Source organism: Xenopus tropicalis, chromosome 1 (genome assembly GCF_000004195.4).
Source record: "Xenopus tropicalis strain Nigerian chromosome 1, UCB_Xtro_10.0, whole genome shotgun sequence".
Classification (NCBI taxonomy): domain Eukaryota; kingdom Metazoa; phylum Chordata; class Amphibia; order Anura; family Pipidae; genus Xenopus; species Xenopus tropicalis.
Genome location: NC_030677.2, coordinates 164,807,792 through 164,822,829, shown reverse-complemented (window position 1 = coordinate 164,822,829; position 15,038 = coordinate 164,807,792). Strand labels below are relative to the sequence as shown.

The 15,038-nt window shown below is 40.6% G+C and overlaps 1 protein-coding gene across 1 annotated transcript in view; it reads left to right on the top strand.

Annotated features, from left to right (window-relative positions):
• Positions 1–1,317: 1,317 nt before the first annotated feature.
• tesc (tescalcin) overlaps positions 1,318–15,038 on the top strand; it is a 30,896-nt gene continuing 17,175 nt past the window's right edge. Inside the window, 2 exon segments of the mRNA NM_001078955.1 lie at positions 1,318–1,699; positions 14,082–14,151. Coding sequence (NP_001072423.1) covers positions 1,642–1,699; positions 14,082–14,151 — 128 coding nt within the window. The 5' untranslated portion in view covers positions 1,318–1,641.

Sequence of the window (15,038 nt, the reverse complement as noted above, 5' to 3'; positions counted from 1 at the left end):
CTAGACAAAAACTGCATTTGAAATGTCATAATTTCTATAGAAATACATGGCTGAGCTCTCATGGCTGATAATTATAGCTACTGACATGCTCTGAGGAATTCACGTGCGCAGTCTTTGCAACTAACATAGCCAAACATCGATATTGCCCATAATGTGTGTGCGTTGGGCCCTTGGATTCCAAGCTCCAAAGGGAATGGACTCATGTGAATGATGTATAATCTCATAATCTCTGTAAAAGTTCTTCAAAATATGTCCCAAGTTATGGGCTAAACCAAGCTGATCAAGTTGCTGGGCCAATAATTGAATCATATAGGGGCCCCTGCAGATACTTTTCACCCATCCCAATGGATATACAAACAAGCCACAGTCAGGTATAATAGGTCAGGGATCTGGGGTATTTTACTTCCATAAGGCACAAATATAGCTGCCATGTCAGCAGTTAAAGGACAAGTCAACCCAAAATAAAGGTTTATGCCTCACAGAAGAAAAAAATTTCAGGCAACTTTGCAATATATATTCATTACAAATGTGTAATGGTTTTTGAGTTATTCGTATATATAACATTAAAAAGCAGTGTTTGTCTGTCCTTTTCTATTCTCTGCCCTGGTGGCTCTGGGGTTTGAAACAATGTAACCCAAGCCAGCAGCCTGACAGACCTATCTTGCTGAAGGAGACTGGCATGCTGCTTTCAGTAGCAATTACAGAATGATGTTTTCTTTTATTAGGTAAAAAAATAGTTTTGGGGTTAACGTGTCCTTTAAGGTGGCCATACACGCACCGATAATATCGTACGAAACCTCGTTTCGTACGATATTCGGTGCGTGTATGGTATGTTGGCGAGTCCCTGCCGATTCAGCCCTGAATGGTGTGTGGCGGATCTGACGATGTTTCGTGCGACCATCCACATGTATGGCCAGCTTTAATATCTCCCTGTTCATGGGCCCACTACTTATAGACATGGGATTACCCTTGCTCTTGCTTTGTGGTAGGATGCTGGGAATGGCAGTACTGAGATAATGATAAGAGTTAGTGGGAAGGGTGGGCACACACAGCAGGATAATGAAACAACCCCCTACACTCCTGCCCCTTGCCCCTGAGCTGTACTAGCAGATATCTTAGTTATTTGTAACAAGAAACTGTAAAAGGTTTCAATGAATAGTTATTGGTGCCACCCCCACTCCCCCTGCCTCACCTGTAGCCTGGGGCTGTCACTGACTGAACTGCGTAGTGACATCTTTCCCAGCGCGCCTCATTAGTAGCAGTGCCCCCTGCTGAGCACATAGCAGGAATGGGTGGCTCCGCTGCAAGTGAGCACAAGTTCGGACATCCTGTTAGTACATCCCTCCCCCTACATAGCTCAACTTCTAGCCTCTCTACTAAAAGGTTCAGGTACAGCCTATAAGGAAAAAGTGCCGAAGTGCAAGCCGGCAGGCACAGGGACCCATGGGAGCAGTACTCTGCCTATCGCTACTAATGCCGCGCTTCCTGGACTAGAGAGAGAGAGAGAGAATAAAGAGTGAAGGAGCAGCACCGGCCCCGCAGCCACTCACATCCCGTCAGATCGCTCCGCAGGGGGAGCGCAATATCGGCTTCTCCCGGCCCGGCATCCCCACTGGCGGATTGGCTCCTCGGGCAGCTGCTATGGGATTATCACATTCTCACTCTGTGGAGACCCGACAACTAGTGGAAAAGACAGGCTGTAAGTAGGAAGCTTTTCTACCGTAAGTGGCAGTTTCAGTCCTGGCAAACAGAACCGTAGTGGGCACAACCCGGGCACAGGTGCTGCTCCGACTTTCTGGCACTGGGATGCATTTTCTTTCCTACATCGCTAAGCAATGAATTAGTCCGGAGCCATATATACTGCCCTATGGGGGGGGCTCAGGTGCACCGAAACCCCTAGCTGTTGGACAGCAACCTTCCGCAGCGGCTCCCAGGGGATACTGGGAGTTGTAGTGCAGTTACAGTGGAAGAAAGGCATGAAGGTTTGGGTGTTATAGTTCAGCTGTAAGTTGGAAGTGGTTGTTACTGCTCTGCTGGAGCTATGCCCTTTACCTGGGCAGGGAGTTATGGTTTAGTGCTGGAAAGATGGCACTCATGTTGGAAATAATATCAGCCTAATGTTCTATACACAGGCCGCACATTCCCGTCTCATTAGCTCCGATAATGACTGGCAGCCCTCCCAAACAACTGCCCTCATCTCTCCTTTGGCCACCCCCAAATGTCCTCTGTGGCGTTCAGACACCTGTTCAGAGCTAATAATGGAAAAGAAAAGGCGTGATGTCTTGGCTCTACTTTCTGAGGCGCCTGTGGCCAGGGGAGCCGTGTTACCTGCTCACTCCTAGTACTTATAGTCCCAGCCCATGGGGTTATGATAAAAATTTAAACCATTATTAGTAATAACATTTTTTGTTACATATTAGTTTATGCAGATAAAAGCCCCCAGGCCATTGCTTCATTTTTCTGCGTGCATCTCCTAAATTTGGATGTATATATATGTATATATATCAGTGTAGGACTGAAACATCCACTTACACCGTTACATTTTTACACATAATTTAAGTCCCATGAGTGCTCTGTGTTCTACATGCTGATATTAGTTTTTGCAGCAGCACCTGGGCTTTTCTTTTTTGGGCGAGTGTGCTGCCTTTTAATATATACATATATATATATATATATATATATATATATATATATATATATATATATATATATATATATATATATATATATATATATATATATACATAATACACTACACAATAGCCATGAATATCCTGTAAATGATATCCTTATAAATGGAGTTAGTGATCAGTTAATATAGATGCTTAGTGATGTAATTTCGGTCACAACTCACTGAAATTTAATAAATATTGTACCCCCTTTAAAAAAAATATGAGGATATTAGAAGTCACCTTGGAGTTGCAGGACCTGCATGACCTTTGGCCTTGTGCTTTTTTATGGTCATTGAACTGCTTGATAACTAATAATATCCTTATATTTTACAAATGGGGGTACTTTAATATATGAACATCCATATATATAAGACAAGTAGTAACAGGCATTCACGTCTATAACTTCATTGTACCTAGGTGCAGTCTTGTATCGTAGTACAATTTTGGAAGGAAGGTACTCACAGGGCTTAAATCAAACACATAAATGTATTAAGTACATGCAACTACTTATACATTTATGTGTTCAATTTAAGCCCTGTGAGTGCGGTACCTTCCTTCCAAAACTATATATATATATATATATATATATGGCACAGACAGTTTCTACCTGATTGTATCTGGAAAGCAGAGGGATCATTAATTAATAGGGTTTCTCTAAAGGATATGAAGTGGATAATTGTTCCTACTGCTTAGGGATTCTCATAATATGACATACTGTTCTCTGTGTATAGGGATTTTTATAGTCATCTTTACTATGTATTGGCATACAGAGATGCCATTGCTAAGGCCATATTCCTTGCCTTAGCACTGGCATCTATGCATGCCAATACATAATAAAGATGACCTGTATATAGAATGCATAACTACAAATAGGAGCAAAAGGGATTGTGCAAATGTGCAAAGAACTTCAAGTTGTTCCGACAAGTTAAAAGCAAATACCTGTAAGGTAAGGGCGGATTAATGGACCTTTGCTATATTTCCCAAGGCACTGCCTATAGTCTGGTGGAATTAGTAGCAATTAGAAAGGTGTGAGAGCCATAAATGTAGGTTTTACCCATGCCAGTTACTAAGATACAGGAGGACCAGTATTTTTACCAGAGAAGGTGACAGCCCTGATAGTTGGTGTGCATTTCTGTTGTTTAGTGCTATTATTTTAAAGGATCACTGTTGCCAGCAGCCACTACATTGCCCATATGTACTAGGCTTGGCAATAAAACCAAGGCTTTCCAGTTGTTTCTCAACTTCAACTCACACTTCAGCTTGCTGAAAGGATTTTGAGAGTTGTAATTCTATTTATACATAAGGTTCAGACATATGGCAGGGTATCACCATTATAAAATCTGGAGGAATGATACCGATCAATTTCCATTTTAACTAATGACTGTGGTTATAAATCAGGCCGGAGAGATAGAGAAAGCCACTAGTCTTTGTGGCTACAGAGCTCTGGATCAAGACTCCCATCCTGAGGGCTTGTAAGGATAAGCGGCTACTGTGCTCACTATTGTTATGGAGCCAATACAGATATTTTGGAAATGGAAATATGTTTGTTTGAGACAGTATTTTTACTGATTAGACTTGGGATCAGAACTCTCATTGATCTTCTCTGTCAAGGTTTCAGTGCGGCCTCCCTAATATACAAATGGCTTTCATACAGTAAAGCCCATGGGTTTGAAACAGATATTCATAGTCTGTGTTATGCTAGTCTCAGTAAAATTATATAATGATGATTTGCTTTGTGGCATTAACCCTATGCACCTTGCACTACCTGTGTACATTATTGCTGTGCTCTAGGGAAATTCTGCTTTGCCAGCTCTCTGTTCGTGTAGTCTCTATGTGTTCTGGGATTAAGAAGGAAGTCAAGTAAACATTATTCATAATGATCATTTGCTAGTCTACTTGAATAATTTGAATTCTTATTTTACCTATTTAGCTTTGAATTTAACCCTTCTGTGCCAGTATAATTTTGACCTTGCCATGCCTCATTTTGCTCATGGTATTGATAAAAATAAACCTGGCAGTGTATAGCTTTCTCATGAGCAGCTCTGAAGCCTCTGGAGTGCAGTTAAACGACTATGGGGTCACTGACCCTATCGAGCAGGCAGTGGTTTGGTGGTTTGAATGAAAAACAGCGAGCAGGAGAGGGACCCTGAAAGAGAGGCACTGATAAGTAACAAAACACATTCATAATAATCTAGCCTCACAGTCTACTGTTTGTTTGTGAATGTAATTGGACAGTGATTAAATTTCAAGGCTGGAGAAATGCAAAATGAAAAGCAAACAATTTAGATCTTTAAAGCGTATAATGAGAAATCCATTTGCAAAAGCTGGTCAGATAACTTCCATCATAGCTATTCATAGCAGGATTTCCCTATGAAATGTAATATTCTATTGTAAATGGAGTGTAATAGTGGGATGTGGTTAGCTATCTGAGCTAAATGTCTAGGTAAAGCTCCACATAACCATAACCTTTACCCTATAAGCTGTAACTATATTAATTGAGTGGACATTAGGCGAAGAGGAGCCTAGGAACAGCCCCATGCACCCTTAGGGCTGTGACAGACGGGGAGATTAGTCGCCACACGACAAATCTTCATTGTCGCGGGCGACTAATCTCCCCGAAATGCCATCCCACCGGCTAGAATGTTAATCGCCGGTGGGATGGCATACGCGGCACCGAAATCGCCGAAGTTTCCTCTCAAGGCAACTAAGGCTGTTTCGGCAAATCGGCCTGCCGAGTATGCCATCCTACCGGCAATTTACATTCTAGCCGGTGGGATGGCATTTCGGGGAGATTAGTTGCCCACAGCAAGGGAGATTTGTCGCGCAGCGACTAATCTCCCCATCTGTCACAAGCCTTAGCTTTACTGCTTAATTTTGGGAGTTCCCCAAGAAGTATTCTAGTATGCTTCACTGAGATCCCATGTTAACTTGTTCTGACTTTGTTTTGTACTTCCAGGGTTGTGGATTAAGGTGGCCATACAAGGGCAGATTTAAGATGCTGATTTTGCCCCTTCAGACCAATTCAGCAGCTTATCTGCCCATTTATGGAGCCCTTCTACGGACCTACCTGACCAATATTTGGCCAAAAATCGGGCAGGTTTGTTTTTCTGTTGGATCAAGGACCGCATTGGACCCACATTTTTGTGATAAGATCATTTGGCCCTAATTATTTGAGATGGGGCGGTTGCAAAGGTAGTTGTTTATTCAGCCTCTGATAACCTCTGTTGCTGCTGCCAAGTTGGTTATTTTGCTGTACGATATAGAATTAATATATTTGGTATTGCATGAATTAAGAGCTCTGACTTCCTGAAAGGTGAGTAAGAACTTGTGTATTGTGGTAGTGGGTTATCCTATGGATTATCTGCTTTAGTGCATACAAAAAGGACACAAAGGAATGCAGGGAAACCCGTTTGTAAACAAATCATAGTAATACTGCAAACACCCTCTCCACCCTGCAAGGCAGAGTCAATGATAAAAGTATTATTTATTCAAATAGTGCCACAGTGGCAGTGTATAACAGATATCGTTTGTCATACAGTCCCTGCTTCAAAGAAGCTTACAACCTAAGTTTACAATCTAAGGTTTCTCACGCACACATACACACACAATGGTAAATTGCATAGTGCCTTGGTGAGAATCCAGCAACACAGCACTGTACATTTATTTATTTTTTTCTCACTCTCTTAAAGGGCCACTATACTTTCCTATATTCTTATACTGTATGTTTTATTTAGCTTAGCTTGCAGCTATAGACCTGTCTTAGCAACTATTGTGTCAGAGGCAGGCTGGCCACAAGCTCCTCACCACTTTATATTGCCAATACTTGAAGACACAATTGTGCCACACCAAGCCAGGGGGATGTGGCACACAGTGCTACTTGTAGCCAGCCAGCACTAAAGCAGATAATCCATAGGACAACCAGAAAATACCCTGCCATAGACAATAATGAGATTTGTCACTGCTAAAACACACATAAACACAATTATCAGTTTTGTCTATTTTGTAGCCGCGCCAAGTAGCTCCATGTGTCATTGCTCTAAGGCTCATGGCCCACGGGGAGATTATTCGCCTGTGGTTAATCTTGGCTACAAAGGGCGACTAATATCCCAGAAATGCCTTTCCACCCGCAACCAACACATACAAACAATAACATTGCACTGACACAGATAAACACTTTGCATATCAAGAGTTTAAAGACAGCAGGTGAGGGTGGTCCCTGTGCCAAAGAGCTCACTTTCAAAAAAGGGAAGGGGCTGCTCGGCAGAACAACATTTAAAGTGTTCAATTAATATTGTCATTCATTTAGCAGCGACATGTTACACACTCCTTTACAGAGATTGTTCATTACTAACCCCAGCGTCAGTGGAGCTTAACACACAAATGTGGCAGGAGCCAATTAACCTGCGGGTGTGAAAGTAACCTCTAAATCTCCATGCAGTGTTCTATATAATAACATTACTCTCGCTAGGCAGACTGAAGCCTCTATTGGATTTTCATGCAGTCTAATGAACATTTTTACCAGTAGGATGATCCAATTAGACGTAGTTTGACCATACACATAAGGATATGCTGCTCCCATACAGTCAATCTGATTGCATAGGAAGTAGGATGGAGCAGATTACCTACTGGTCCGTTTATTTGCAGTTCTCCAGAAAGTCAATGTTGTGACTTCAGTACAAAGTTTATAGAGGTACTGTGTGTAGTGAACATTATTACTTAAAGGACATATCAACCCAAGAAATTATTTTTTTGCCCAATAAAAGGCTAAGCAACTTGAATGTATAGTGCTTTAGTGAAATGTTAGTGCTTTAAAAGTTATTTGTAAATGTACTGTATATACTCGAGTATAAGCCTAGTTTTTCAGCACCCAAAATGTGCTGAAAAAGTCACCCTCGGCTTATACTCGAGTCGGGTTCCATGGGTCCCTCCAGACTAGCACCCCCTGTCCTTTGTGTGCAAATTAGGCCACCTGCAACCAGACCCTCCAGTGCCCTGGCACGCTCTCAAATTCATCTTCATCTAGCATCCTCACCTGTTCCATTCTGCACTATACATTGCACTTTATATTCTATATAAACCATAGTTTTGAAGGATTTTAACTCTTTCTGTTTTAGCTTGGTTGCTGATTGAGCTAAGAGGGGGTAGTACTCTTAAGGCATCATTGTTGATACCATATTGTTTTTGTTGACCTTCTTCTCCACTTACAGAGCTAGTTTAGTGTTTTTCTTTGTAAAAAATATTTAGAAACATATGCCCCACTGATGCCTCATTTAATGTAATTTTATTGGTATTTATTTTGATTATTGAAACTTAGCAGTAGCTGCTGCATTTCCCACCCTAGGCTTATACTCGAGTCGATAAGTTTTTCCAGTTTTCTTAGGTAAAATTAGGTACCTGGGCTTATATTCGGATCGGCTTATACTTGAGTATATACGGTAATTGCTATTAAAAGTAGAATTTGCCTATCTCCTTGTAATGACTTTTTAAACATTGTTGCAGAAGTCAGTCTCCTCCAGTGAGTCAGGTCTGTCTGCTGCCTTGTATTACATGGTTTCAAACGCCAGAGCCACCAGGGCAGAGAATAAAAAAAGGACTGGCAAACACTGCTTCTAATAGCAATTATATATACAAATAACTTAAAAACCATTACAAATTTGTAATTAATGTACAGTATATTGCATGTCTCCACTTACTCTATGGGCACATCTATACTTAATTCCACAGACTTACATATAAAGAAATGCATTCAATTTATGATTAACTTCTAAGCCATTGAAAATATTTAATTAATCTGAAAATTGAATTTTCTTTCATTTTGCAAAAACAATTTTTTCTTAGAATGGGAAATATGCAGAAGAAGGACTTGTGGGCAAGCTGGGATCTACTGATCCCCATGTCTACATTTATTTTAATATTACAATATACATCTTGGGCACCCTGACCTGTTACATAAATAAAAGCCATTGGGTGTGATAAGTTTTGCGTTTTTGACCTATTTTATGAAAAGCTGCTCAAGTCTGAGTACTGGGTACATGAAAGGGATCGGAACAGTACAGCACAGATAAAAGCATTTTTCTGTTAAGGGGAAGTGATGGATAAAGAGGTCACACTATGATTTTGTGTGTGTGTGTGGGGGGGTGCTAATGGGAAATACGCTATTAAAGTGAGTCTTAATGACAATTACTTATTCATAGGAAGTGTAGTGGATTGACAGCAGGAAATCCCTGCAGACACAGATCCTTAAGAACAGAAACTAGGCCAGGCCATTTGATACTAAATAGGAAAATTGGCTTCACTCCCCTCTAGATCTGTATGTCTGGGTAAAACACATGTGGCTCTACAACTAACATTCCTGCTAAAGTACAGCTGAGGGGCTCTATGGGGGTCTGGTTGGCATTTCTGGTTTCAGGAAGTGGGATTCATGCATTCATTTATTGTTCCCATCTTTCCTCATGCTACAAAGTATAGATTGTACTTTAACTATTTGCTTTTTTATCCTTCTCAGATATGAAAATGTGATATATTTTATGTAATAGTGTCTACAAGTGGAACTGCATTCCTTTAGCATACTAAAGGAAAGGATATAGGTGTATCACTGTAATCATTTATATGATGGGGATTCACTTGAAAACTCTTTAACGCATACTACCAATCATGGATCATCATTAGGGCACCGTTTGGGAAAAGAATGGAGCATAATGGGGCAACAGTGAAATTATAAATGGGCAACATTACATCAAAAAGTTGTTGGCTCAAAGCTCACTCATCCATATGTAATACAAGGCACTAATTTTGTCCAGTAGTGATCACCCATAGCAACCAATAAGATGTTTGCTTTAAAACAGACCAGTAAATTCTTCCTGCTGATTGGTTGCTATGGGTTACTTCTCCAGGACAAACTTAGTGCCTTTCATTACATAACCCCAATAGAGTTATCTGTCAATGGTTCTTAGACTTATCTACATCTAATTATCATAGTCTACACCAGTGATCCCCAACCAGTGGCTTGTGAGCAACATGTTGCTCACTGACCCCTTGGATGTTGCTCCCATTGGCCTCAAAGCAGGTGCTAATTTTTGGATTTCTGGTTAGGAAGCAAGTTTTGGTTCCATAAAAACCCAATGTAATTGCCAAACAGAGCTTTCTGTAGGCTTCCGGTCAACATAGGGGCTACCAAATAGCCAATAATAGCGCTTATTGGCACCTCCAGGAACTTTTTTCATACTTGTGTTGCTCCCCAACACTTTTTCCATTTGACTGTGGCTCACGGGTATAAAAGGTTGGGGACCCCTGGTCTACACCAAGAGCTCACATTTTTCAAAAATCATGGCTGAAAATATTATTAGACTTGCATGTGTGTCTCCAGACATTGCAGTTAAGGTATATAAAGGTTCATATTCCAAAAAAAGTTGCGCTACGAACAATTAGAATGTAATGTTTAGGCACCCTTAATACACTCTTCATGTATTCTAATTGTTCTGGTGCTACCTGTATACAATGTTCTGGCAGCCTTGATGGATTAGAATGCAATGTTCTAAAACCCTTGATGGGCTCTGTGTGGAAGTCACAGCAGTTACTGATGTTTATAAGGAGCAATGGGTTCACCAGGTCTGGACAGAGATTCAAAACAGGCCCTGAAATTTCAGGTACACAGTGACCCAAACAGCCAGCAACAGCCCCTCGGTATAAAATCATATATGTATACAGAATAATATTGGGAATATATAAATGGGCTTACTCTCATTTAGAAAAATAATTTCCAAAAACATGAAACCATAAAATACCTCATCTAGCTAAATTTAGCAAACCTAATGTTCTGGAGAAGTCGGCATTCTGTGCAGTACCTGCTGCAGCTGCTCTTCCCTATGAACAGGAGCTATTTATAGAGGTTCCTATCAACTGAAAACATATTTTTCAAAACCTTCTGCCTCTCAAGAGAAGTTTGATAGATTTTTTCCTGACAGATAAGTACCCTATCCCTGTTATTAGAACATTCATTTATATTGCAGTAGATTAGAGCTGCACGCGTTACTCTTTCTTTTCCGAGACCTATAACTTCATACTTGATAGTTTCATGGAAACAATTTGGTGACCCGAGTCTTAAATGCTACAGATGTCTGTGTAGTTGTGTGTGTAAGTGCCAACAAGATAACTGAGACAAGAGATACTATATTTGTAAGTGGGGTTTAATGGCACTTTAGATATTCCGGCAAAACATATCATATCCTGAAGAGACCCGTATCCATGTGCACAACTGTATTTATAAGACGAATGGGGGTTGCCATGTTGCTCTCTCTCTGTTGTAAATAAATCTTCTACCTGCCAGCTTTAATAAATAGTCAACAAAGGTCAAATCATAATAAAAAATGTTAGAATGCTTTAATCAGTAATTTCTGAACTAATTACCTTACTGAATTATGAGTTATAAACTTCCTTTTTTCTCAAAATTAACAGTAAGCCGATATACAGTAATCGGACTTTAACAGGTGGATGACTGGATGTGCCTCTTGCCCATATTAAAGCAATGGGTACATAATTAAAGCTGATTATACAGGGATAGATTTCTCAGCAATTAAAACTGCATAAATAATTTGGATTAATTTTGCATGCCAGACTGGCCAGGTTGCTATTTGGCTAAACATATCCAAAATGGGCTCTTTACCAATAAAGCTACTGTACCCTACATTGGATTGGGAGATTCCTGCTGCCATGGCCAAGGTCATAATTTCACAAACAAAGGTATAATGAGATACAAGAGCCATTGTACAAGTTATGCAAATATGTAGTATTGTTCCCACATTTGTGTGTTGTTCTGTTCTCGTAATCATAAATAACCAAGCCCAGTCTTATACTCCTCAGGCATTTTTCTGTGAGGTACAATTACGGGTGCAATTTTTCCCTTTAACTCAATACAGAAAATATCATAAGTATGAAACCGTGTCAGGCTGATAGGAATGATGGGAAGCAATGGAAAAATGTTGTGGGAACATTTTTCCCTGGAGAGCCATAGAATACAAATATATACTTGGACTAACAAATATTCTCATAGTGGAAGTGGTACAGACCAGTTAAAGGCATCCTATCATCAAATCATTTTGATCCAAGTTTTGAATGATGACCTTTCCTAATAGAAGATAATTTCTAGGGGCCCAAAGCTACTGACCCCGTACATTATGAGACTTGTTCTGAAAGCATGTAAAATAAAATAAACATGATTATTGAAATTTTCTGGGCTAAATGCCACCAGTGCATACAGAATGAGAGCAGATTTCTAGGACTCGTGGTCATAAGAGCATTAAAACCATTCTGTACAGTCAGTGTGAGACATGTGTCCAAATTACTGAAATACTCACATCCAAACGTTTCCAGGGGAAATTAGGAACTTTTTTCCTTTCCCAAATAAAATATTAAGACAATTACATTTATTTTACATTGGGAATAAGTTATATAGCTAGGTTACCCATATACTAGTTAGTGATAGCAGCCTAACACAATTATTTGGAGTGTATCCCAGTGCCAGCAGTTAATGTTTCAGTTTTGCACTTTTATATGGGGGGGGGGGGGCTACATATAAAAACAAGCGAACACAAAATCTATGGCAGTTGCATGCACCAGCATGAAAAAAACAGATTCTACATTTTATGCAGCTGCTGCTGTATTACCTGCTAGATAGCCAGTGGAACCAGTTTAACCAGGGAAATCCCACTGTACTTTCAAAAGTCTGTGGGGCCTTAACCTTCTCATACCCTGTCATGCCCAAATAGATATTTATCAGAAAATGGAATGTTTGGACATACGGGAAAGATCAATGTGCAACCAGTTTTCTGACCGAAACTTATAAGTGACTCCAAAAAGGCAGGGAGGGAACAGCAAAGGGATGTGGTGTGTTACAGAGTCTGCACTGTGGTTGTATACAGGGACCTCCTCCCTCTCTGTCCCAAACAAGAAAAAATTCTTAAATCTGAACCAGTTTGATCGGTGGGTTTTGGGTCCTACCAGCTTGTCATAAATTTGCTTTTAGTCTAGAACAATGCTGTCCATAATTTTTCTGGCCTAAGTGGTGGAGGGAACTGATCATAACTAGTGATGAGCATTTGTTGGGCAATTTTTTTGTCACCCACAGCTATTTTTTTGTCGCCCACGTTTTTTTGCCGTGACCACGCCCAATTTGCCGAGACCACACCCTTTTTTCACAAATTTTTCCGCAGCAAATTTTCACAGAAGTTTCACGAAACAATTCGCCAATGCCGAAATGCGAAAATTCGCTGCGAATCCATGCCTGGCTAAAAAATTTGCTCATCACTAATTATAACACAATGCCAGCACTGCTCCTACAGTCTGTCTGAAGTGTGAACAGGTGAACAATGTGGAGTCTAAGGTCCTAGGTATGGACAAAACAGGGGCTTATAGGTGTGAACAATACAGGGACTTACAGCCTGAATCTGAGGTGTGAACAGTGCAGGGGGTCCAGTTAATCTCAGTACTGATACTATTATAGCGTACACAAAGTCACAGCAGTCAGATAGATGGGAGGGGGGGAAAGGGGGGGGGCTGTGGGCCGCCAGTTGGACAGCGCTGGTCTAGAAGAATGTTGTTACCCATAGCATCAAAGCAGGAATTTCGGATTGTTAAAATCACAATTGGATAAAATTCGGAGCAACCACGCTAATTTCTGATGTGCGTAATTTGCGAGAAAATTCGTATTGTGGTCGTACGAAAATATTGTGGTTGTGATCTAAAAATTATGTAATTTTCGGATCCAAATGATTGTAAATGGTGCGAAAGCCTTTCTGACTTTGAAACTTCAGTGCATGATTTTGGAAGCCTTCCATAGGACTCAATGGCACTCTGCAGCTCCAACCTGGCCAAAAGATAGTCACAGATACAAAAGCTTGAATAAATTCGGAAATGTTTGTAGTCATTGCAAAAAATACGTTTTTTTTCATGCTAATTTATGCAAAGTGCAAAAAAGTTGCATAATTTTTACGATATTATCGTGGCCATTACAAAAAGTTTTAAACTTTAGAAAAAATACGATTTTTTTCCAAACGTGGTTTAATAAATGGGCCCCTTGGTAAAGCATTCTAGCACATTAATGGTATTTGTTGTGTTGTATGTCAGCACCTTTTTCTTTTGAAAGTATAAAATGAATCCCATGCTTCCCTTTGGCAGTTACCCCTTTCATACATTTGCCCATAATGTGGAATACATTTCTAGCTTTTGTTAATGCATTGCCTAACTATGAGCCACTCACAATGAGTAAAGGAGGAGTGCCAGCTAGATGCCTTCTCTGATTATTATCCGATACCTTGTGCCAGGTGAGATGTATGACAGTTATCCCTGTGCGCTGTGCTAGTAGGCATGACAGCAAGGAGCTTATCTGCCTCTTTCTTTTCCTTATCTTCACAGTCTCAGCGGAACAGATTGAACATTTACACAAGAGATTTAACAGTTTAAGTGGAGACCTGCTAACCATCAGGTAATGTCCCCAATTCCTCTGTGTCTTCTTTTTTGAGTTTAAGCTGCCCATACATGTATTGATGATCTTTTTGTACAATATTTATTTTGTGTATGGCAGGCTGTCAATCCCTTTATTTTATCTAACCTTGATGAGAAATCGAATCTGCCATTACACCATATCTCCTTGTGTATGCTGTGTTGTTAGATTAGAAGGTGAGAACAGAACAATAGAGATGCAGCCATACAGTTTATGCCTCCTCATACAGTATCCGTTGGATTGGCCTGCATACCATTTGGTTGGATACCTTTAGGGCTCTGGCACACGGAGAGATTAGTCGCCCGCGGAAAAATCTCCCTTTCCGCGGGCGAGTAATCTCCCCGAATTGCCATCCCACCGGCGAAAATGTAAATCGCCGGTGGGATGGCAAATGAGGCGCCGCGATTTCAACAAAACAGTGGAAGTTTCCTCTCAAGGCAACTTCCGCGATTTTAACGAAATGCCATCCCACTGGCAATTTACATTTTCGCCGGTGGGATGGCAATTCGGGGAGATTAGTCGCCCGCGAAAAGGGAGATTTGTGACGGGTGACTAATCTCCCCGTGTGCCAGAGCCCTTATACTGAACAGTATGTTTTTAAAGAACGTAAAGCAAACATTCTGCTTGTTATGAAAATGTGGGGCTGTGGCACAAGTATTGTCCCCAGTGACATCCCCCTGACAGCAGCTGGAAGTGCAGCACCCTGTATGTGCAGTTAGTTGCAGGTCCAGGGCTACTTGCTACTGACTGATCTGCATACTTAGTATACCAACTGGGTACGCTAGGTATAGCTGCCTATCCTTGTAGTGCTTTATAAGTAAAGTTATACATACCAAAGCCAGAACCTGTGAATACCATTTCATATACTC